Here is a 21,617-nt window from a genome sequence, read left to right on the forward strand (position 1 = left end):
GACCTCTGTCCCGGCTCCCATTGTGTTGTAACCATGGTAACCAACCTTGCAGAAGTGCGCGTGCGTTGTCATGTCTGCTGTCTGACTGTAAGCGCTCCATCTACCGTTTGAAGCACGAGAGGCTGAGACTGGCTGCAGAGCTACTTTGCATTGATTTACTGTTGCAGGTGTTTAACAGGGAGCGGCGTTCACTTACGGTTTGCAATTCGTTACAGCACAACATCACACGATCAGCATTCAGTAAACAATCTGTAAACCTGTGACTGAAAGGAACATACGTTTATATTCATATTATGCATATTGCATGCTTCTAAATCTAAATATCTGTGGTTGTAATAGTGGTTTAATACAGATTAAAATTGCCTATTAATTCATGCTTTTATATCTGTTTAACCTATTAATATAATTAGTCTATGCTAGAATTTAGTAGTTGGTCTAAAATGAAACGCTGTTTAAAAGTGGTTAAAACTAAATATTTTTTTCTTTTGTCTGTCTTGCACTTTAAAATGGTAAGGTAGTGACATCAATATTTAGAAATAAGATGTGTGTGATACTATACTGCTTTAATGCAACAATTTAATAAACAAGAAGAAAATAATGAGTAGCTAATTTATGTTTGAAACATAATATTGCTATGTAATTTGCCTCCGCTAAAAATAGTTTCGAACAAACCTAAAGCAAAATCAATTTGAAGGAATAGGTTCAGTGAATGAGTCACTCATTAATTTATAAAGACAGCAACTTGTCCCCATCTACTGGCTTAATGAGGTAACTGTCGAAAGAGTCACTAAAATATCAACCACTAATGCACAGACTGATATTTTGTCTGAAACTCGCAAATACAGCCAATCAGAGTGATACAAATAAAGAAAAGACTCAGTGCCTGCTGAACTGTTGCTTGACCAACCAAAACAACAACAACAACAAAAAACGCTAGAACTGTAAGTCCAGAACTAAGTGTTCTATAACGATTTTGATAACTTTACTCAAGTTCCCTCAATAGGAGAGATGCAGTATGTGTGCCTTATGGTTTCAAGCTCAGACACACTATTAAAACATTCTCAATTGTCCTGCACAGCAGTGTTTCAATATTCTTTTTATAGCCGTCTCTCATGTCCCAAAGCTGATCATACTGACCTTCAGCAGCAGGTAGCCTATACTCATGAATTTTCTACTGTGGGAAAGTCACAGATATAGTTTTCACAAAGGAGTGTTCAAAAATAGAGAACAAAAAAGTAGAAAATTGGGGAAAGACAAGAGCAAAGAAATAACTAGAGATCTAGAGAAGTATTTATGAAACACTGGACTAAATCCTCGGTAGGCTACATATCGCTTAAGATCTGTCATGAAAGCAAAACTACATCACCTCATCCCATTCTGAAGGACTGACATACATTTAGTTTGATTTTTGCAGTGTGCATCACATATGTATTTTGTGCATTACGCCAGTTATGAACCAATCTGCCAAGTGTTGCACCTTGTGTTCAGGGTGTTGCCCATTACCGAGCCACACCACACTAAAAGAAAATCAGATGAATTACAGTATTTTTACTATAAATTTCAGTAAAATATCAATTTACTATAATAATAAAGTATATTTAACATAATTTGTACCATATATATAATATATATAATAGCAGATCTCTCTCTCTGACTATAAAGCTAGTGCAAATATCATGTAGCTAAAATTACCAGAGCTTGTTGCTGAGCAAATCAGAACAAGAAAAACCAACCATGGCGGCCAAAGAAACTAGCAAGTGAAGTCAAATGATGTGCACTGAGCAAATGATGGGTTTGGCTGAAAAGAACAGGTAAATAGGGTTAACTTCTATTAACACACATCTGTCTGTACAACAATAGAAGAATAAATCATAAACTAACACAGAGCCTTTATGTGAAAAACGATGAAAAAAATAGTAACGGGAAAAAATGGATAAAGCTTGCACTGATAAGAGACTGAACAAACAAATGCGTACAGTGAAAAGAGGAGGGAAGGTAAGAAAAAGGTAAAAAAGATCAGGAAGATAACTTACTAACAGTAGAAAACTATGTGGCCATGTATTACAGAGATTTTTCCATGGTTAAGTGTGTTCTTACTAAAAACTGATTGGGAGTGCTCTGCTAAAATGCATTTTATTCCAAAGAAATGTGTATGATATATAAACAATCAAAAACATGAACAAAAATGATGTTTCCCATGATGTACTCACAAAAGAAGTCTATGGGGCAAGCCATAATAAACATTAAAACACACACAAGTTATAAATTTTAGCATGAGACATTTGTTAACATAAATTAAACCCACAAGCATCTTTAGTACTAAAGCCAGTAAATGTGACCACACAACACGCACAATTAAATTATTATAATAAAAACATTAGCTTTTAAACCATTCAAAATACATTTCCCCAATGAAGTGCATTACTGCAAAAACAATGTTTGTTAATATTTCAAACTATTCCAAAATATTTTTACAATTTAAAATGCTTTCTATTTTAATATATTTTAGTGTAATTTTTTTCCTGTGATGGCAAAGCTGAATTTTCAGTAGCCATTACTCCAGCACCACATGATCCTTTACAAATCATTCTAACATTCTGGTTTAGTGCTCAAGCAACATTTCTTTTTATTACCAATATGGAAAACAGTTATGCAGCTTAATGTTATGGAAAAGTTCAAAAGAACAGCATTTATTTGAAATGGAAAGATTTTGTAATATTGTAAATGCCTTTACGGTCACTTTTGATCAGTTGGCATCTTGGCTGAATAAAAGTGAATTCATTTATTTTTCTTTTTAAATCTTACAGACTCCAAATTTTAAACAGTAATGTAATGTATATATGTACATAATTTTCACGATAGAAAAAAAGAAAAAGATTTCAGTGGGATCACCAAGCATTTTGCTGACTATCAAGGCATAGATGTAACACGGCACAACCAATGATGTAACAAGGTCTTTTTATTAGTTAAGTTTAATTAGTCAGCATTGTACAGTTAAACCCACAGATAACCTAGTGTAAACACAAACATATATGGACTTTACGGTGAGTGTGTATGTGTATGTGTGTGCACGCAAATATATGTGTAGTGTATCATTAAATATTTGGATATTGAAATATTGGAAGCATGAGAATTCATTTAAATACAAAGATGTCTGTGTGTATGTATATATCACAAGGTTGAAGAGCTGTCTGAATTATGATGAATGCTGGTGTGTATGCTTCGGGAGTAGTAACGTGGTATGAAGTACACAGGCCAGGCCAAATCCAACACAGCAGAGATGCAGTCTAAAAAATTCAGCCCGTGTCATGATACCTCATGCCACCACACGTCCCTGTAAGGAGCTGACTACACATATTGAGACAGTTCAGATCTATCAAACATTTGACCCCTCAATTATAATTTTCTTCTCTATCCCTCACTTCTCTCTTCACAGCATCAGCTAGATAACGTCACCTGCAAACAGATGCACAACATGTATAAAAAAAAAAAAATTAAAAAAAAAAAGGCTGAGTATAACGTACAAACTCAGACAAGTTTCATTTGGGCCGTGTGAGATTCGTACCTCTCACCAGTCGTAGCGTGGACGAGAGTGAGGAGGATGGTGGCGTGGTGACTCGTGGCGAGGCGAGGGAGAGGAGGAGGAGCTCGGAGGCGCTGTCAGGGCCAGCTGCTGTCCAACGCCTGCACTCCGCTCACGCCCATAGTCTAAACTACGGGCATTAGGGGGGCGGTACCGGCCCACCTCTCTCCTCCACTCTTCATCAAAGGCAGCTGCCTCACCTGAAAGAGTGATTTTTACAATAGTGAATAAGAGCATTTCTTCACAAAGGTCCGAGACGACATTTAAGCAGTTGCCTGCAGTTACAGGAAGAAAAAAAAAAAAAAAAAAAAAAAAAGGAGAGAAGAGGGATTTGGCTCACTCTCTTCCAAGTTGAAGTAGTCCTGTCTCTCTTCACGGTCTCCTGTGAGACGGTTCCTTGAGCGTTCCATCACATGACCTCTATCACCAATATGATGCCCTATAGCCATTCGCTCCAGCCCACTCTCACTGTCCCGCATTGTTTGACGCGTCTCTCTGATCTAAACAAAAACAAACATACGCAATTTAAGAAACAATTAGGCATGATTCAACCGTTTTGACACTTCTACATGTGGTACTACAGGAAAAAAATTCTCAAAGCATCAGCAATCCAGTTTAACCAGGCTATCACGGTCAAACAATTTCTCTTGCCAAATGCTGGGATCGTTGCAATAATAAAAATGTAAAACTCAGATTACACAGATTTAGGTCTCATGAGCCTTAAGTACCACATAACACCGTACCGGTTCTTGGTTCACGGAGTCGGACACGATGAAATCAATGACTTGTGGTTCAGAGGGTCAGATAAATTGAGAAACTGTTTGAGATTCATTTATAAGAGTTAGGAGATTCAGAATTCTCGTTGCAGTGTATGTATTTGCATAAATAAAAAGATCAGGTTTATATACAGTAGGCTTATAACAGTAATTCACTTGAGAATCAGACATCACTAGTCCCTCTGTGTGTTTTTGATTATTAAAAAAAAAAAAGAACTGGCTAATAAGACTGAAGACTTCCGATGGGTAACAATAGAAGCTTTTTTCAGAACCGAATAGCATAAAAATGAGTTTTTGGCATTTTTATTATTGTTTTTATTTATTTTCAATTTAACTACTTCTGAATGAGATTCATTTAGAAATTAGCGCACCTTGATGCCGACCAACGACCTGACAAACACAGAATTTTACATGTTCAATCAGTGAAAAAAATAGCCGACCAATGACAACAGATGTCCAATGAAGTGTCTGTTGCCTTTGGTCAGCATCTGTCAACGCAGAGCAAACTGGCCTTTATTCATGAATGTCAGTGCTGTTTGTCTGGTACAATTATGTTTTCATTCAACATTTTCTAGCTAGCAGGACTAAAGTAATTTAGCAAATAATGATCAAATGACGGAGAATGTCATGGGTATGGGTATATACCCGTTTATGTACCATATATTCAAGACTGGGGTTCAAGAATCAATCACTGTCCAATTCCCCTTCATATCTATTGCATAATACACTCTGCTGTGTGTCCATGTGTCTCTTACACCCCCGGGAGCAGTGAGAAATTCACTGGTTTGCTGATAGACTTTAGGTGCTCCTGTGTCTGTGGAGGAGTACGAGATGACTGTGGAGGAGGAGAAGGTCTGGCAGTTTGGAGAACCAGACATTCGTTCCTACAGAGTAAAGAAACAGAAGTTATGAGAGAGTGATCTAAGATCAGTAAACCTCAATAATTTGTGCAATCGTTTTCTCTCAAAATAAAAAGAATTAATACAGACTTTAAATTAATCAATGTGAAATCTAAAAAGGTAGCAACTTGAAAGTCACAGTCTGCACTTATTCGAGCTTAAGGGGATAGTTCACCTAAAAATTCTGTCATTAATTACTCATTCGAATGTTGTTCCAAACCTGTAAGAACCTTCGTTCATCTTCAGAACACAAATTAAGATATTTTTGTTGAATTCCGAGAGCTCTCTGCCCCTCCATAGACAGCAATGATCCTTACACGATAAAGGTCCAGAAACGTAGTAAGGACATCGTTAAAAATCCATGTGACATCAGTGGTTCAACTGTAATTTTACAAAGCTACGAGAATACTTTGTGCGCAAAGAAAACAAAAATAACTACTTTATTCAACAATTCGTCTTCTCCGCATCATCCTATAACGCCATTTTGGAGAGTACCACATACGTAAACAATGTATGTACGCGGACACGTTGTTTACGTTCAGATCAATGTGTAAACAACGTATCCACGTAAGGTGCTGCTGATACAGAACAGCATACGTTGTTTACGTATGTGATACTCTCCAAAATGGCGGCAGGGTGACGCAGAGGAGACGAATTGTTGAATAAAGTCGTTATTTTTGTTTTCTTTGCGCATAAAAAGTATTCTTGTAGCTTCGTAAAATTACTGTTGAACCACTGATGTCACATGGATTGTTTAACGGTGTCCTTACTACGTTTCTGGACCTTGATTGTGTAAGGATCCTTGCGGTCTATGGAGGGGCAGAGAGCTCTTGGAATTCATCAAAAATATCTTAATTTGTGTTCTGAAGATGAACGAAGGTCTTACAGGTTTGGAACAACATGAAGGCGAGTAATTAACATAGACTGTAATAAAAAAAAAAAAAATGGACGTCGTGTCCGTGACGTCACCCGTAGGTTTCTGAAGAGCATTTTTGAAGCTCAAAGTGCGTGGAGACGGCCATCGCCATCTTGGTAGCACGTCACTCCTGGATAATTGAAAATGGGCGAAAAGGCAGGACGGGGGTGGAGCTGATTGCTGTAACCATGGCCACCTAGCACGACAGTGGTGACAGCAGCGGAAATCCACCTGTCACTCAAGTGGCCATGCCCTTAAATATGCAGAACTTTAAGGCTTAATATAATTTAAACAGATGAGTTAAAAAAAAATTACAAAATAAATTCACCTACATACATAGTTGTAATGACGGGAAAAATTAGCTATATAGACCAAAACCACTTTTTGTACCAGGCTGTAAATACATTTTTTTTCTGCTGTAAAGTTGGGCATTTTAACATGGGGAGTCTATGGGACTGACTCCCTTTTGGAGCCAGTCTCTAGCGGCCAGTCGATGAATTGCAGTTTAAGTCACTTCCATGTTGGTATCCAGACAGAGACCGGGAGGTTGCCGCTTGGTAATTAATGACAGAATTTTCATTTTTGGGTGAACTATCCCTTTAAAAGCTGTAAATGATAATGCACCCTTACAATTAACAAATGGAATATTCTTAAACTATAAACCGCAGTCTTTCAACAAGGCTGTTAGGCCACTCTGAAACTCACCATGTTCTCCATCATTCCACTCATCATGCTGAACATGTCCAAGAAACCTCCACCCTAAGAAAAAAAAAAAAACAGAAAAATCGCAAAATGCACTAGTGTAAAAACTTACAATGCTGCACCATTTCTGCCATTAATCAAATGAGTGAACTTCTTTGTAAAGTCAAGACGTCATACCATTCCCATCATGCCGAAGGGGGCCAAGGCTCCAGCTTGTGGCTACAAAGGGTAAAATATGGACACTTTAATCTTCAATACAAGCCTAAAATCACTCATAAACATTGACAAGTACAACTGAGACAAATTGCAGAGATGCTGAATTTAGCATCAAAATGACAGTAAACATATTAACAGAATCATTTAACCCTCATGTTGTGTTCCAGTCATTTTGACCAAGACAGGATTTTCTTTTTCCAGAAAATGCTAATTAATGTTATCAAACTGGACTAAAGCTTAATGATTTGGCTCAAAATGATGATTGATAATTTTTTCCCACCTTGTTTCACTTGTGATGTTCGCAGTCAAAAATGACCAGCCCAAAAATACTCGCTTATGAATTTCTTATGCAATATTACTACTAAACACTGGATTCAATCTTTTTATCAACTTGTTTTCTCTCTATTACCACAGGTTTTGAATTTCTTTTCAGAACTTTGCAGTTTATTCACTTCAGTTTTTGAATGAACATTGCCAAAACTATTCACAAATGAAAATGTTTTTCTCTTTCACTCAATCGTAAGCTCAAGAGGCCTATGACCAATCAGTTCTAAAAAGAAATACAAAACCTGTACTAACTGAAAGAAAACAAAAGAACATTTTTCCAAGATTTGGTGGTAATATAGAATAATGAGAGATTTACAAGCAGTTTTTAAGAGAAGGGTCTGGCTGCAGACATGCACTTGCACTCTCAGACACCTGCACTTCCGCAAGTGACGTCACTTGCAGTCTTTTTAAATGTTATTTTATTTATTAATTATTTTTTTTTATTGAATCTCTCAACATTTTACAGAAGTAGCCAGTTGGTGAAGACAAGAAAAAAGAAATTAAATTACATTGTCACTCGCAATCGCCACCTGCGACGTCACTTGCAATCCACACAAATTGTGGACACAAGACGCTGTGGTGGTTAAATGATTAAAACTAGTTTAGTACCATAACATACAGGGTCCTCAAAGTCATCTGTAGGAGAAAAAGACAAGACAAGCAAATCTGTGGCCACAGAACAGCAGAATATGAAAGCAATGGGCAAAGTCTCTTGTTAAGCACTTTCCTCCCGTAGAAAACCATAAACACTATATACTACATATGGCTTAATGTGTTAAGATAATGCTATTAAAATATCAAATTCGATATATCATTCATTAATGTAATGTACTACAAGGCAAGCATGTGTCCATTAAAACATAACGAGCAAACTTTCACTTTTCCTCCCATACAGCAAGACGCTTAATGTGGCATAATGGACTAAGCTGATCAAGACCAAATTCATTCTTATTGTTGATGCAAACTATACAGACCATATGAACGCGCATTAATAAATGCATTAAGTGATATTAAAAGGACCAACTCCGTACAGGCAAGAAGACAAGCCCAGAACGCAATGCTTTAAATTGCACGTTAAACGTTTTCCTTCCATAGAAAATCATTATAAATAAAACACATAATGTAGTTTAATGGACAAAGACAATGATGACAGTTTATTCTAAATGTGAAATCGTGAAACTTTGTGCGTTGCCTTTATTCTGGGCTCACCTGTTATTTGTACATATTAATTATGTTTTAATATGAAGAGGAGCATATTGAGCTTGGTCTTTATAATCTTAGTCCATTATACCACATTTTGAGGTCTAAACACTATATACATATACATTATATTAATAAGCTGTATATTGAATTTGATATTTTAATAGCATCTTAACACATTAAGCAATATTAAGCGTTTATGGTTTTCTACATACCGTCGTAGGTAGTGGAGAGTGCAGGTGGCAATTGCAAGTGACATTGTAATTTAGTTTCTTTTTTCTTGTCTTCACCACCTGGCTACTTGTGTAAACACGTTGAGAGATTCAATTTAAAAAAAAAATTACTAAATAAAATAAAATAAAAAAAGACTGCAAGTGATGCCACTTGTGGAAGTGCAGGTGTCTGAGAGTGCAAGTGCATGTCTGCAGCCAGACCCTGTTGGTTTTTAAAGGCAGGTCATTTTTGATCAGGAACAACTTAGCTGAACAATTTTTGCACACAACACAAGGGTTAGAAATCTGTAAATCAAGCCCTTTTTACAGCCCTAATGTGCACCTGCAAGCGTGTACGTGGATGCTGGATCTGAGGGGTGAGAGGAAACGGGTCCATCCCAAAAGACCCAAAGAGACTCCTCATCTGGTGTCTGTGTGCTGCGAACGGATCCCTGTCACGACATAACATGCACAACATTTTCCAGTCATAAAATGTACTTAGAATTTATTTTAAAGCACTAATGGATTATGATGTTAACCTCAAATACATGTTGTCATTTTGATAGTACTTATACTCACATCATGTATGGGCTGTCATCTACATCATTTAAATAGCGAAACATTGTTGTTGTTCTTTCTTGGTTGGTTGAACTTGCGCCAGCAAATAAACTTAAGTCTCTTTAATCAAAATCCAACACAACAGCAGCTCAGGAGCTCGTAATTGGTCAACCAATCATCAAGTTCCCTTTGCCAGATATGCGAAACACTCTCAACTGGAGAATTATACAATCTGGCCTGCGCGCTCTATTACCTAATCACAATACAAACCATCAATTTACCGAGCGAGATGGATAAAACACCCTGATATACTAAAGTAGCTCTGCAGAACATTTATACCTACGCGAATACCGTCGAATATTCCAGACAGGTGCTAATCCATAACAGCCTGCGAGCTATTTCAGATTGCTAGCCTAACATTATAACATGCGTGCGGAAATGATTTGTTTACAACCACGGCGGGCTTCGGAGAAACAAGTCAAGGTGAATTTTATCCAGCTGGCGAGAAAAACAGCAGCACGCAGAGCAGACGGACCGACGGAAATAACCTCCGCAGATGAGCACAGGAAGACAGTATGACAAAGGAAACAAAACCTTGAAGATCTTGGGCGAATATCTTGCGCTTCTGAGAGATTCACGCGATTTATTTCGGAACGCACTACATCAGAGTCGATGCCATGTCACGCGCTGTCACTAAAAAATAGAGTCCAGTGAAGAAGGGATGCTTTTGATGGGAAGATTACGCGCATTTAGTAAAACAGGCACAAAAGCCAAACGTCAACAGAAAAGAGAGATGGGAGGGGGAGGAAGAGGAGGGGAAGAGCGCTGCGCACATTCCGGTGAAGGAAGATAAAAGTTTAAGCGCGGCTCTCAAAATTACTGTTTTTGGCTCCGATCCCGTTATATTTTGGTCATCACTTGATCATTTGTATGGAGGTCATTTTATTTTTAAGTGTCACTCCTGGTCCTCACATTTGAGGGTTATCTTATTGATTTTACGAGCATTATTAATGTCACGCTTAGACATAAACAGGTATGTTGTACAATGTTTTGGAAATGTGAGAAAATAATGAGCTGTATGTCTTTAGTGCTTGTTAATTTATCTTTTTGTTTAATTTAATTTTATTAATATTATTTGGACCTCTTTTTTCTTTTCTGTCTTTTTTGTGTGAGTGCACGTAAAACACGTACTGATGATTTTGCAATATTGTGTGCAAAATATAAAATAATAAAGTACCAATAAATGTAACTGTGTGTATATATATATATATTAGGCAGGCAGGGGGCTTTTATCATGTTAAAATACTTATTTTATCTATCGGTCCTTTGTTGCAGTATTTAGAAATTGAACGCGAAGAGTGTATTTCTTTAATATCAATGTATTTCTTATAACCAATTTTAAGCTGAATGATGAATTTCAAGATTAAACCGAAAAATGATAGTTTATTGCCTGTCTTCTGTCACGTCGCTAGATGGCAGTACACAAGGCGTGAGCAGAGAATCTCTCATCGACAGAGTAAAGCCATCTTTCCACTCGTTACCGAATTCAGTCACGTGATTGTACATGTATATCCTACTGACAAGCTTTATTCATTGTATTGCATTTTAGATTAATTCAGATTTTTAAAAATAGGTATTTTATTACTCTTCAAATATTTAGCCATAGCAGTTTGTCTAAAACCTTTGACTGCACAAAATTAAATTTGTTCTCCATGCACCCACCCTTTTGGGTTTATAATATGTACACTCGTAAAAATAAAGGTTCCAAATGGTGGGTTTCACAGCGATGCCATAGAAGAACCAGTTTTGGTTCCCCAAAGAACCTTTCAATAACAGCTCTTAAAAGAACCATTTATTTCTTAGTGTGAAGAACATTTTAAAAATCTAAAGAACCCTTTTCCACTGTAAAGAACCTTTTGTGGAATGAAAAGTTTCTTTGTGGAACCATTGACGCCAATAAAGAACCTTTATATTTAAGAGTGCATATTAAAAACTGTGGGTTTAGCAGCCTTCTAGCGTGTTGATTTCAAATATTATGTTTTTTTTATTATAAATTGTATGTATTAATATAGTATGTAAAATGAAATAAGAAATGGAAGCATTTCTCAGACTATTGGCCCACATTCTTTCCATTCTAGTTTGTGTGTTTTTAAAATATATTCCATTTGGATTTATAAACTACTATGTGAAAATCCCTCGGTCGTCTTTAACCATAAAGTAAAGCTGTAGTCCTATCTGTAGGCCTCTTAATAGGAACTACAACCCGTGTTGGGCGTGTGCGCAGGGTGGGCAGTCTGGATTTCGCAGGAACTACGACGAGACGCTTTTTCGCTTTCATTCACGTCAGATTGATACTCTCAAACCCGGACGTAACCAACGCCTAGTCGCCGGAGAGGAACGGTAAGCAATTCGTAATCTGTAACATTATTTTATTTGGCTTTTAACCTATCAAACGGTTGTTAAACACTACACGTTTTAGGTCGGTCTTTACCGTTGTGTAATTTTGATTTAGGATGATTTGTGGCCCTCTCAGCAGTGCTAGCGCGTTAGCTTAGCCTCGCAGCATCCTGTCGCCCTCATTAAACAAAACTTTGATTTACTTCACTGCTTACAGATCTCCCAAAGATTTATTTCGTTTACTGTTGTCACCACAAACTCCACATTTCTTTGCCATTTACTGTAGTATTTAATTAAGTAAATTTATCAGGCGAAGTGTTTAACTTTATTGGTGGTGGAACATAATTCAATTATTCTAATGTAAAATCAGACTTTTAGTATGAATAAAACACGTATCATCTTAAGTTTAGAAAAAACGGCTTTGAATAAACGACACACAGGTTAATCAGTGTTTTACTTTCAAGCTACATGCTATTCAGTTGTTTTATCGTCCCAAATTGGACTCCAAATGTAGTAATTACTTTGGACGAACACTTTAATTAAAGTCTAATGTCAAAGTAAAATCATTCAGAAACGGTAATGTAGCTGAAAACCAGACGATATTGATACGACAAAGTGACAAAGTCGAGCCTTCTTCTCAGTAGCGTTAATATGCGGAAGCAAATAAGACAGGACACATTCTTGTAGAAGTATTTCTGTATGCCTGCTTTTGTCTGTGAAATCAAATCACATCACATTATTGGCAGTTTTGTTAAATGCGTTCAACCTGTCTAATTGTGTAACAGTGGGAACAGTGAACGCTGGGACTACTCAAAACAAATGATTCACTCAAAGGTATTTCTGAATCCCATGAGAATACCAGTAATAACCTGATTTTCAATCTCTCTCTCTATATAGATGCAGACCATAAAGTGTGTGGTGGTTGGAGATGGAGCTGTCGGAAAGACCTGCCTCCTCATCTCATACACAACCAACAAATTCCCCTCTGAATATGTTCCCACGGTAACTGAGTAAAGGGTGGTGGGCTCTGGGACAGAGGTTCAGGGGGAGGGGGCACAGTGATCGAATGATTATGAGTAATAATGCCAGCTATTATTTGTTGTGTGTGCTTTGTGCTGTTTAAAACTAGGAACTGATGTATGTGAGTATTTTGTAGGATATTTGATTAGTCTGAAACATTGTTATTATTGTATGTTTAGTGTTGTCTGAACTAAAATGTGATGTACATTGTGTGTGAACTAGATGTTTTTGTGATTGTTTTACAGGTTTTTGATAACTATGCTGTCACAGTGATGATTGGAGGTGAACCGTATACACTGGGGCTTTTTGACACCGCAGGTAATGCAGTCTGGGGCTTTCTTTACACTTGACATGAATCTGATTTGATTCTTGTTAGCATAATAGTGATTTAAGTGTCAACATAATGCAAAGCGATATGAGGAAATAGCTGTTGCTTTGGAAAAAAAAAAGATGGAAAAATGGCACTGAACTTATGGGAAAATAAGGGACAGGCATTTTATGCATCAATTCATACTGTGTCCAGATCCGCTGACTCATTCACTATTCACTATCTAGTGAATGTTAAATGAGGACAAGTGAGAGAAAATGTGCATTTGGATACCGTATTTGCTCTGCATATTATGCATATGCATATTATGCTCTGAAGACGATAAAAACAATTTTATATCCAACCTGCTTGTTCAGACTGAGACTTGTTAAAAAATGGTAAAGGGATACCTGGGTATTAAGACTTGTATGGCTTAATATAACGGAAATGATGTCTCTTACTGAAATATGTAGTAGAAAATCCATTTAAGATTTGTTATTTTTAAAAATCACATGGTTTTATACATATTTTGGACTATGGGGGGCGCCATTATTTTGATAACGTAAAATGGTTGCACTCCGTGAGCTAATAGCTGTTGCTATTTTTACCACAACACAACTCGGAATAGAAACTCGGAAAATAAAATACTGATATGATGACCACAGCTACTGAAAGAGCTTACAGTTGGCGATGGATATAAGTATAGGTATAAACCAAATGCTGTACCATAGATTTTTCCCCAAAGGAGTGTAAACGCCCCGGATCTCGAGGGAAATCCGTGCTGAGAAACTCCTCTAGTGGCTGCGAGTCATGATTAGCGTCGGCATAGGATGGCATCTAGCTTTCTTGTCTCAGCCGTTTGTAAGCTCTTTCAGTAGCCATTTGACGTCATCGACGCTGAATGTATTGTGCACGTAAAATAATGGCGCCCCCATTGTCCAAAAAACGATGTTGTTGTTTTTTTTAAGTAACATACATTTTCATGGGTTTTCTACTACATATTTCAATAAGATACATTGTTTACGTTATATTAAGCTATACATGTCTTAATACCCGGGGATCCCTTTAATACAGGGGTAGGCAACATCGGTCCTGGAGTGCCGATGTCCTGCAGAGTTTAGCTCTAACCCTGAAAAAAAACCTCACCTGCCTGTAGCCCTAGTAATTCTGAAGACCTTGATTAGCTTGTTCAGGTGTGTTTGATTAGGGTTGGAGCTAAACTCTACAGGACAGCGGCACTCCAGGAATGCCTACCCCTTCTTTAATAGGATTTCAAATTGCATGTTGATTTACTATAAACATTGATCCTACAATCTATAGAATTAAATGGGTATAATAGGGTGAAAATCACATATTTTATCAATAAAATAGCTTAATCGTTCAAGAGCTACATTAGAGAGCTGGTAACATCATTGTTTCTAAAGGAATTAAAGCCACAGCTTTACTGTTAATACAGTGGTAATTCATACATACACAGCATCTCTCTCTCTCTCTCATAAATGGACACTTGATGAATTACACTTTTCTGAGAATAGAATATCAAATAGTGGAGATCGCTAAACTGTAAGCTTACCGGTGTTTTCAGAAAGCAAGCGTGTTTATCCACAGTGGAGAGAGCATTCGTGCACGTGGTTGCCAGGTTGACAAAGATAAAGTAACACACTTAGGCTATGTTCACACTTGGTGTCTTTTTTGAAGCTGCCAGCGTTTGTTTTATATTATAATCATATGGAGTAAACCGTGTTTTCAAAAAAAGTCCTGAGTGCTTTTTAAAACACCACCGCTGGTGTCTTTTTCTGCAGTTCAGAGCATCTTTTCAAGTTGAAAAAAGTTAAACTTTTCTGAAAAAAACACTCTACGTCAAGCGCCTTTTTGACAGCTGACCAATGACAAGCGAGTGGTGAGTCGTTTCCATAACAAAAACAACAAGAAAAATGGAAAAGATAGCCGGTAGATTAGTTCGTACTAGTTTCGGAGTGCAAGAAGTTGTATATGAGCACAAATCTGTATCTAACTTATGGCAAGTTCACACTGCACGATTTTAGCCCGATTTTTGTGCCAATAGGTTTTGATAAATCGCCAACAAATGGCCAAAATCGGAGGCAAATCGGTGCTCGTTCACACGAGTGACAATCGCGCAGTGTGAATTATCAAAGACGCGATCTGAGAGAATCGCCGATACATCGCCGACGCCCGTGAAATATTTGCCATGCTAAATATCTGGAGCTGTTGGCGATTCACAATCCTGCTGTGTGAATGAGTTCTGACTGAAAAATACATCGATGACCTACAACCAATGAGAGAGCAAGATACAGGGCAGCGGGAAGTTCGGGGCCTTTTTTATTTTTTTTTTTTTTGCAAAGCGATTAACGTTAGCCGCAAACAACATGTTTACATTTTTACATTAGAATATACAGAACAGGCAGGCTACATGATGATGAAGGGGCTAGGGTTTTTCCTGTAAATAATATTCTTCTATAAAGGACAAGAGATTTATTGAATTTTTTTCTTTTTCATCACTTTGAGTGCTTTTATAGGCAATAAACTCAATAATTTATAAGAAATAAACTCATTATAAAATGCACAACATGTTTGGTTTCACTTTCAAGTAGGCTACTTAGATTTGTGTATATAAAAATTTCCCAGCAGAAGTATGTTTGTTAACAAGTCATCTTTGTTAATTATTGTGTGTTTGGGGAGGACTTATGGACCATAATATCAGCGTGATCTTGCGTTATTACCTTATCACTTCTTGCGCGCGTTTGGCTTTAGTTTGCGGAGCAGACAGATCTGGCGGCGATTCTTTCTATTGTAAAATCATGCAGTGTGTAACCTCCTGTCGCCGATCCATCGTGCAATGTGAACACAGCAGCGACTGAATGCTACCCCAGATAGTCGTGCAGTGTGAAAACAACAGTGATCCGATGACTTTGAAAATCATGCAGTGTGAACTCGGCATTAGTCTAAAATATGCCACAAACCGTGCTTCATCCAACCTGGACTAAATTGTTATAAGCACCATACTGTTTCCTTCCCTTATAATGTGCACACCCACAAACATTGTTGTGAACTGACATTCTCCTCCCCATTAACTTCAAAAGGTAACGCAAGAGCCAACTTTTTACTTTTTCTCAACATTTCTGCCACACACAGCGATAGGCCACTGTTGCAGCTGTTGTTATAGCAACAAAAGACGCCCTCGACTGCTATTTGTAAACCAAACGCTGCCAGCTTTTTATTTTACTAAAGCGATCTTGTCAACTTTTTCTTGTCAAAAAAGACGCCAAGTGTGAACACGTCCTTAGCAGATATTTCCGTTTCGGGGATTACGTCTCATTATATCAGGCAACCCAGTTGTGTTCCTCTGCAGCCAGATTAAACCTTCTTGTAGCCTATATATTATGCTCTATTCATTATTTTTTTTTAGAAACCTCTCACTTTTCTACTCCATTTTAAAGTGCCCCTATTATGGATTTTTGAAAATGTACCTTTCATGCAGTGTGTAACACAGCTCTAAGTGAATGAAAACATCCTGCAAAGTTTTAAATCTGAAAGAGCACCGTGTATAAAATTATTCTCTCTCAAAAGAGTCGACTCTGAATCATTGAAACGAGTCGTTTTTAAAACGAATCCCAAGCCGTTTCATGTTGACGTCAGCATGAAACATTAGCATATTGCCCGCCTACTTGTTGCGTGTGCAGACCTGGGAAAACTTGACCATCAGTCAATTTTTGCGTTGGTCTGAATGAAAAATGCAAATTCATTCTTTGCCACTATGTGTCACTAGTGGAGTGATAATATATCGGTTTCCCCGGAAACGGCTGTACACAAAGTAGCACTGCACTCACAAATGCTGCTTTATCAGGCATTACAGGCATGATAAAATGGAAATGAAATCGACCAATCACACCAATCACCGCAAATTAGCGTTACACAAAGGAGGGGTTTGGAAAAATGAATCGTTAAACTAATTGTTTGGGAGTCATTGAGCAAATAAGGTAAAAATAAATGCATATTATATGACAATGAAAAAGTGTTTTTTTGACCTTGCATGCAAGTCAACCTGTTGTTGGGGACTCCTAAAACCAAAATATGAACCTTTCATAACACATAATAGGGGCGCTTTAAACGGTGATCAAATTAAGCGCAGTCCACTGCTGCACACGTGCCACAATATCGAAATATCTCAAATCTCTGTGACGATACATTGTCGTATCGAACACAGCACTAAATTCCACCATGTTCGTTGATACACTGCCGTTTAAAAGTTTAGGGTCAGTAAGTTTTATTTTCTTTCAAGAAATTAATACTTTTATTCAGTAAGCATGCATATTTCAAATAAATGCTCTTTTTTTCACCATTCTATTCAGATAATCCTGTAAAAAATGTATCGTGTCCACAAAAATATTAAGAAGCTGTCTTAACATTATTATTAATGTTTTAATGAATAATGTTTTAAATAAATATCTTAAAATAAGTATTACTAAATACTTAAAGTATTACTGTATTTTTGATCAAATAAATTCACCTTGGTTGGCATAAGACACTTATTTTCAAAACCACTTCAAATTTTTATTGACACTAAACTTTTAAACATTGTGTACATTAATTTATAATTATCTGTAGCGGTTTTATTTTAAGATGCATTGGATTTCTCTTCAGTTTTAGCTGTTGTGTTCATCTCGAATGACTCTCGGAGCTGAAGAGAGGTGGTAATGAATTGCGTCTGTTCTTGTTTTCTCAGGTCAGGAAGACTACGACAGACTTCGGCCTCTCAGCTATCCACAGACAGACGTCTTCCTTGTTTGCTTCTCTGTTGTTTCTCCTTCCTCCTTTGAGAATGTGAAAGAGAAGGTAGTTTTTCATCAAATACTTTCTGCTTTCTTCCTGGTCTCACAGTTTGGGAAATCAAAACCTGAAAGAACCACCTTTCTCTGATAGGTTTATTGACATTTGTTATTGATAGTATACTAAACTGTCACGATTTAGCATTTCAATGCCATATCTATGGTATAGTTTCATGTACAGATACTTTACGGTATCGATACTTGCTTTAACAGCATTATATGTTTCATACAGTCAGGCTTTAGTTGGATGACACTGACGTCACATGTTGTTTAGTGTCACTAAAGCACTCTTTAGCATTACCTGATTTTCCTGCTGGACTTGGAGAATGGAACTCATGTGAATAGACCTGAGATGTATTTAAACTGATCAAAAGCGTACATGAAAAGCACATTCATTACTGAGAAATATCAGATTTCTGGAGAAATGCTGTATTTTTGTAACGTTCTTTCAGTTGCATATTTGTCAGTGGTTTTCTATTTAGATTTAAAGTGTAAATATATACTTTTAAATTAAGATTTTTACTTAGCTAGTTATGATTGATCAATTGCAGCATTCTCTGCCTTTTTTTTTGTTTGTTTTGTTTTTTTACAGTCTGCGGTTTTACAGTCTATTTAAGGAACTGATTTCCTGCACAGTGGTGCTAGTTTCATGTTTCCTGTATCACTTCACAGTCTCCTTAAGAAGCTGTTTTTTTAAGCAATAAAATGCTTAATAAACTGTTTAATATTGTCTAACGTGGAGGACCTTTTTACCATTTTTGGAGTATGGAACTGAAACAGAAAATGTATGTGAAAATAGGCAGCACAGATTAATTTGTAAGATAAAGACAGTACAGAGAATTCAAGTTCAAAATGTAATGGCCCCACAAGGGCCATTCGTTATTTTTTGAGTAATTTATGAGGTTTATTATTATTTCTAGTATGCACAGTTTTGCACACACACACTACCATTCAAAAGTTTGGTTTTTGAAAAATGCTCACCAAGGATGCAGTTATATTATGTTTGATGTTATTATTTGATGAATAGAAAGTTCACAAGAACAACCTTTATTTGAAATAGAACATTGTAACATTATAAATGTTTGTCACTTTTAATCATTTGCTTCCTTGTGGAAAGAAAGTATTAATTAATAAAAACTTACTGAACTTGTACTGTAGCATATTTCTTTATATGCTATGTATATTTTAAAGTCATTTTAATTTTAAATTTGAAAATTTCTTTCTTGTCATATATATTAACTCGGAAATGGGTTTAAATTGCAAGTTGTTTGTTCTGATTGCCCTTTGAATAGCTTTCTAGGCACTGTCTTACCAGTTCTTTTCTCCTCTCTCTTTCTCTAAGTGGGTACCAGAGATCTCTCACCACTGTCCACGCACTCCATTCCTTCTGGTGGGCACTCAGGTTGACCTGAGGGATGACAGTAACACTGTGGAAAAACTTGCCAAAAACAAGCAGCGCCCCATATCACCCGAGAGTGGGGAGAAGCTGGCCAGAGACCTCAGAGCTGTCAAATACGTGGAGTGCTCCGCCCTCACACAGGTTAAAAGAGCAGCCGCGCACACCCGTGATGACATAACAGCTCTACTCACTTATCATCACTCACATGACCCACTGCAAATGACATTTTATGATCTCTTTCTTACAGAGAGGCCTGAAGAATGTATTCGACGAGGCGATACTCGCCGCCCTTGAACCTCCGGAGACCAAACCCAAGAAGCGCTGCGTCCTTTTGTAGGAACACAAGCAGTGGGTGATGCACTCACTCCAACAAGAGAGGCAAAGAAAAAGAAACATTCTGGTGGGTTTTTTTTAAGGTTGGTAGGGCTTGGGGTTTGGAGTGCAGAGAGTTATAATTGGGAAAAATTATGGGAACAAAAATTTGGCAACAAAAATGGTATTGCAAACAAATGCACACTGTGCCTTTTATAAATGTTTCTAGAACAACAGAAGAAATTAGAGAACCCTGGAACCAATAGCACCCCTGCAAATAAAGAACATAACGATAAAAAAAAAAAGATTTAGGCGCACTTTATGCATGTGATGTCTTGCTGAACAACATATAGATTCACTTTAATGCTTTAAGTGTCAGTTACATGTAATCAATCCAAAAAAAAGTGTGACAAAGTGGCACAAATACATGAGATTATATGCTTCAGGTTTCTGATCGCCATCCAAAATTATTTTTTGAAATGCTTTTGCTGGACAAACGTGGGTTTGTCTCTGACACATGCTTTTCTCTAAGCCGCACAAGAATGGTTAGCACACAATGTCTATAAACAGCACATTTCATAAAGTGTAAAGCCGAACATGCTGACTGCTCTGATGAACACTTCTGCAGGGCTCAGCTATTTGCTCTGTAACCTGTGGATAGTGTGCGTACAGAAGCTGATTTCAGCTTTCTTGAATCTCCTCAGTTGAGCATTTTCGCCACGTCGCAATATTGCAATAGGCACAAAAGCTATTCTTGACAAATTTGCCTTTTAGTGTTGTTATGGGGTCCGTTTTCCAGTTTTTAATGTTGCAGTTTTGCCAGTTCTAGATGCTGGACTCGCATGACAGCTGTAGGCAGGTTCTGTTTTACATGTGGTTCACATACTGTTGTTTATATGTACTGGACTTGATCTGGCACAAAAGCAAGCTAACGTGATTGGTTTGGGCATATAATTAGCTCTAATCACTGACAGTGGCATTGAAACAGAACATATACAAAAATAAACAATAACAATTTTAGATATTTTTGCAATTTTAATGTTGGATCAGAGTGTTATGGCCATAGAAATTACACACTATGGCCACACCCCCTCCTGAGTGACCTGTGTTATATGGTTTATAAGAGAGTTTGGGACTTGAGTGGGAGGCAATGGATTTTAGTTCACAAGCATTTGTTTCTTCCTGTATGAGCCAGACTGTTCTCTTCTTCTGTGGTTCATGCTCCTAGAATCTCTCTTAAGTGCATTTACTCTCGAGCCATGCAGTGCCTTCTGCTGGCCATTAGAAAACTGAATTTTATTTTTTTTATTTTTTATTTTATTTTTTCTCTTTTTATTTTGACCGAGTATGATGTATTAAATGTATTACTGTTTTACTCTTGGGTGAATGAATAGTGGTGACATTTGAGTTTTTTTTTTAAATGACTTTTTATTTTATTTTTTTTATTTTTTTTGCTAGAGTACCATCTGATTGTGATTTATTAATAAAATAACAATTTGAAATGTAATATTTTGAATAACCGATCTTAACAGTCGTGTGAATAAAAAGGAGGATAACCGAGAATGATAATGATGATGGTTTGAAATGTGGCCTTTTCTTAGTCAAGTTCTGCGGTGTTTGGAATCTCACTATATTTGTAATAAAAGCGGTGCGACTGACACACAGCTGTATTTCTATCCTGTATTTTTTTTTTTTAGATTACATGATTTTTTTTTAGTGTGTGCCACGCATGCTGCTGTTCAAAAGTTTGGGGGTCAGTAAGATATTTTTATTATTTTTTCCTCAAGAAACTTAATACTTTTATTCAGGAAGGATCTGTAAATTCATCAAAAGTGACAGTGAAGTAATTTAAAATGTTACAAAAAGTTTCTGTTCTTTTGAGCTTAATATTTATTAATGAATGAATGAATGAATGAAGCATTTATATAGCGCTTTTATTAAAGCGT

The 21,617-nt window shown here is 36.9% G+C and overlaps 2 protein-coding genes across 2 annotated transcripts; one reads left to right on the forward strand and one right to left on the reverse strand.

Annotated features, from left to right (window-relative positions):
• Positions 1 to 2,941: 2,941 nt before the first annotated feature.
• Positions 2,942 to 10,208, reverse strand: mlf2 (myeloid leukemia factor 2). Its single transcript, XM_058746292.1, has 8 exons — positions 9,411 to 10,208; positions 9,175 to 9,283; positions 7,054 to 7,095; positions 6,880 to 6,933; positions 5,115 to 5,243; positions 3,924 to 4,083; positions 3,566 to 3,783; positions 2,942 to 3,456 (listed from the first exon to the last, which is right to left on the reverse strand). Exons 1-7 carry the CDS (start codon positions 9,452 to 9,454, stop codon positions 3,569 to 3,571), a joined length of 753 nt encoding a protein of 250 aa, XP_058602275.1. The 5' UTR covers positions 9,455 to 10,208; the 3' UTR covers positions 2,942 to 3,456; positions 3,566 to 3,568.
• A 1,424-nt stretch (positions 10,209 to 11,632) lies between these two features.
• cdc42l (cell division cycle 42, like) lies at positions 11,633 to 21,335 on the forward strand. Its single transcript, XM_058746293.1, has 6 exons — positions 11,633 to 11,789; positions 12,684 to 12,788; positions 13,052 to 13,124; positions 17,858 to 17,967; positions 19,303 to 19,500; positions 19,607 to 21,335. The coding sequence occupies exons 2-6, from the start codon at positions 12,684 to 12,686 to the stop codon at positions 19,694 to 19,696; spliced, it is 576 nt and encodes a 191-aa protein (XP_058602276.1). The 5' UTR covers positions 11,633 to 11,789; the 3' UTR covers positions 19,697 to 21,335.
• The last annotated feature ends 282 nt before the right edge of the window (positions 21,336 to 21,617 follow it).

This window comes from Onychostoma macrolepis, chromosome 16, assembly GCF_012432095.1.
Source record: "Onychostoma macrolepis isolate SWU-2019 chromosome 16, ASM1243209v1, whole genome shotgun sequence".
In the NCBI taxonomy this organism is placed as follows: Eukaryota; Metazoa; Chordata; class Actinopteri; order Cypriniformes; family Cyprinidae; genus Onychostoma; species Onychostoma macrolepis.

Excerpts from the sequence above, each read along its gene's own strand:
- mlf2 (XM_058746292.1), bottom strand. The coding sequence starts at position 9,454 with ATGTTTCGCTATTTAAATGATGTAGATGACAGCCCATACATGAT. Across the intron at positions 6,934-7,053 it reads CCTTCGGCATGATGGGAATG|GGTGGAGGTTTCTTGGACAT; the intron begins GTATGACGTCTT and ends TTTTTTTCTTAG. Across the intron at positions 5,244-6,879 it reads GTGGAATGATGGAGAACATG|GAACGAATGTCTGGTTCTCC; the intron begins GTGAGTTTCAGA and ends TTTACTCTGTAG.
- cdc42l (XM_058746293.1), top strand. The coding sequence starts at position 12,684 with ATGCAGACCATAAAGTGTGTGGTGGTTGGAGATGGAGCTGTCGGAAAG. Across the intron at positions 13,125-17,857 it reads GGGGCTTTTTGACACCGCAG|GTCAGGAAGACTACGACAGA; the intron begins GTAATGCAGTCT and ends TTGTTTTCTCAG. Across the intron at positions 17,968-19,302 it reads TTGAGAATGTGAAAGAGAAG|TGGGTACCAGAGATCTCTCA; the intron begins GTAGTTTTTCAT and ends TCTTTCTCTAAG.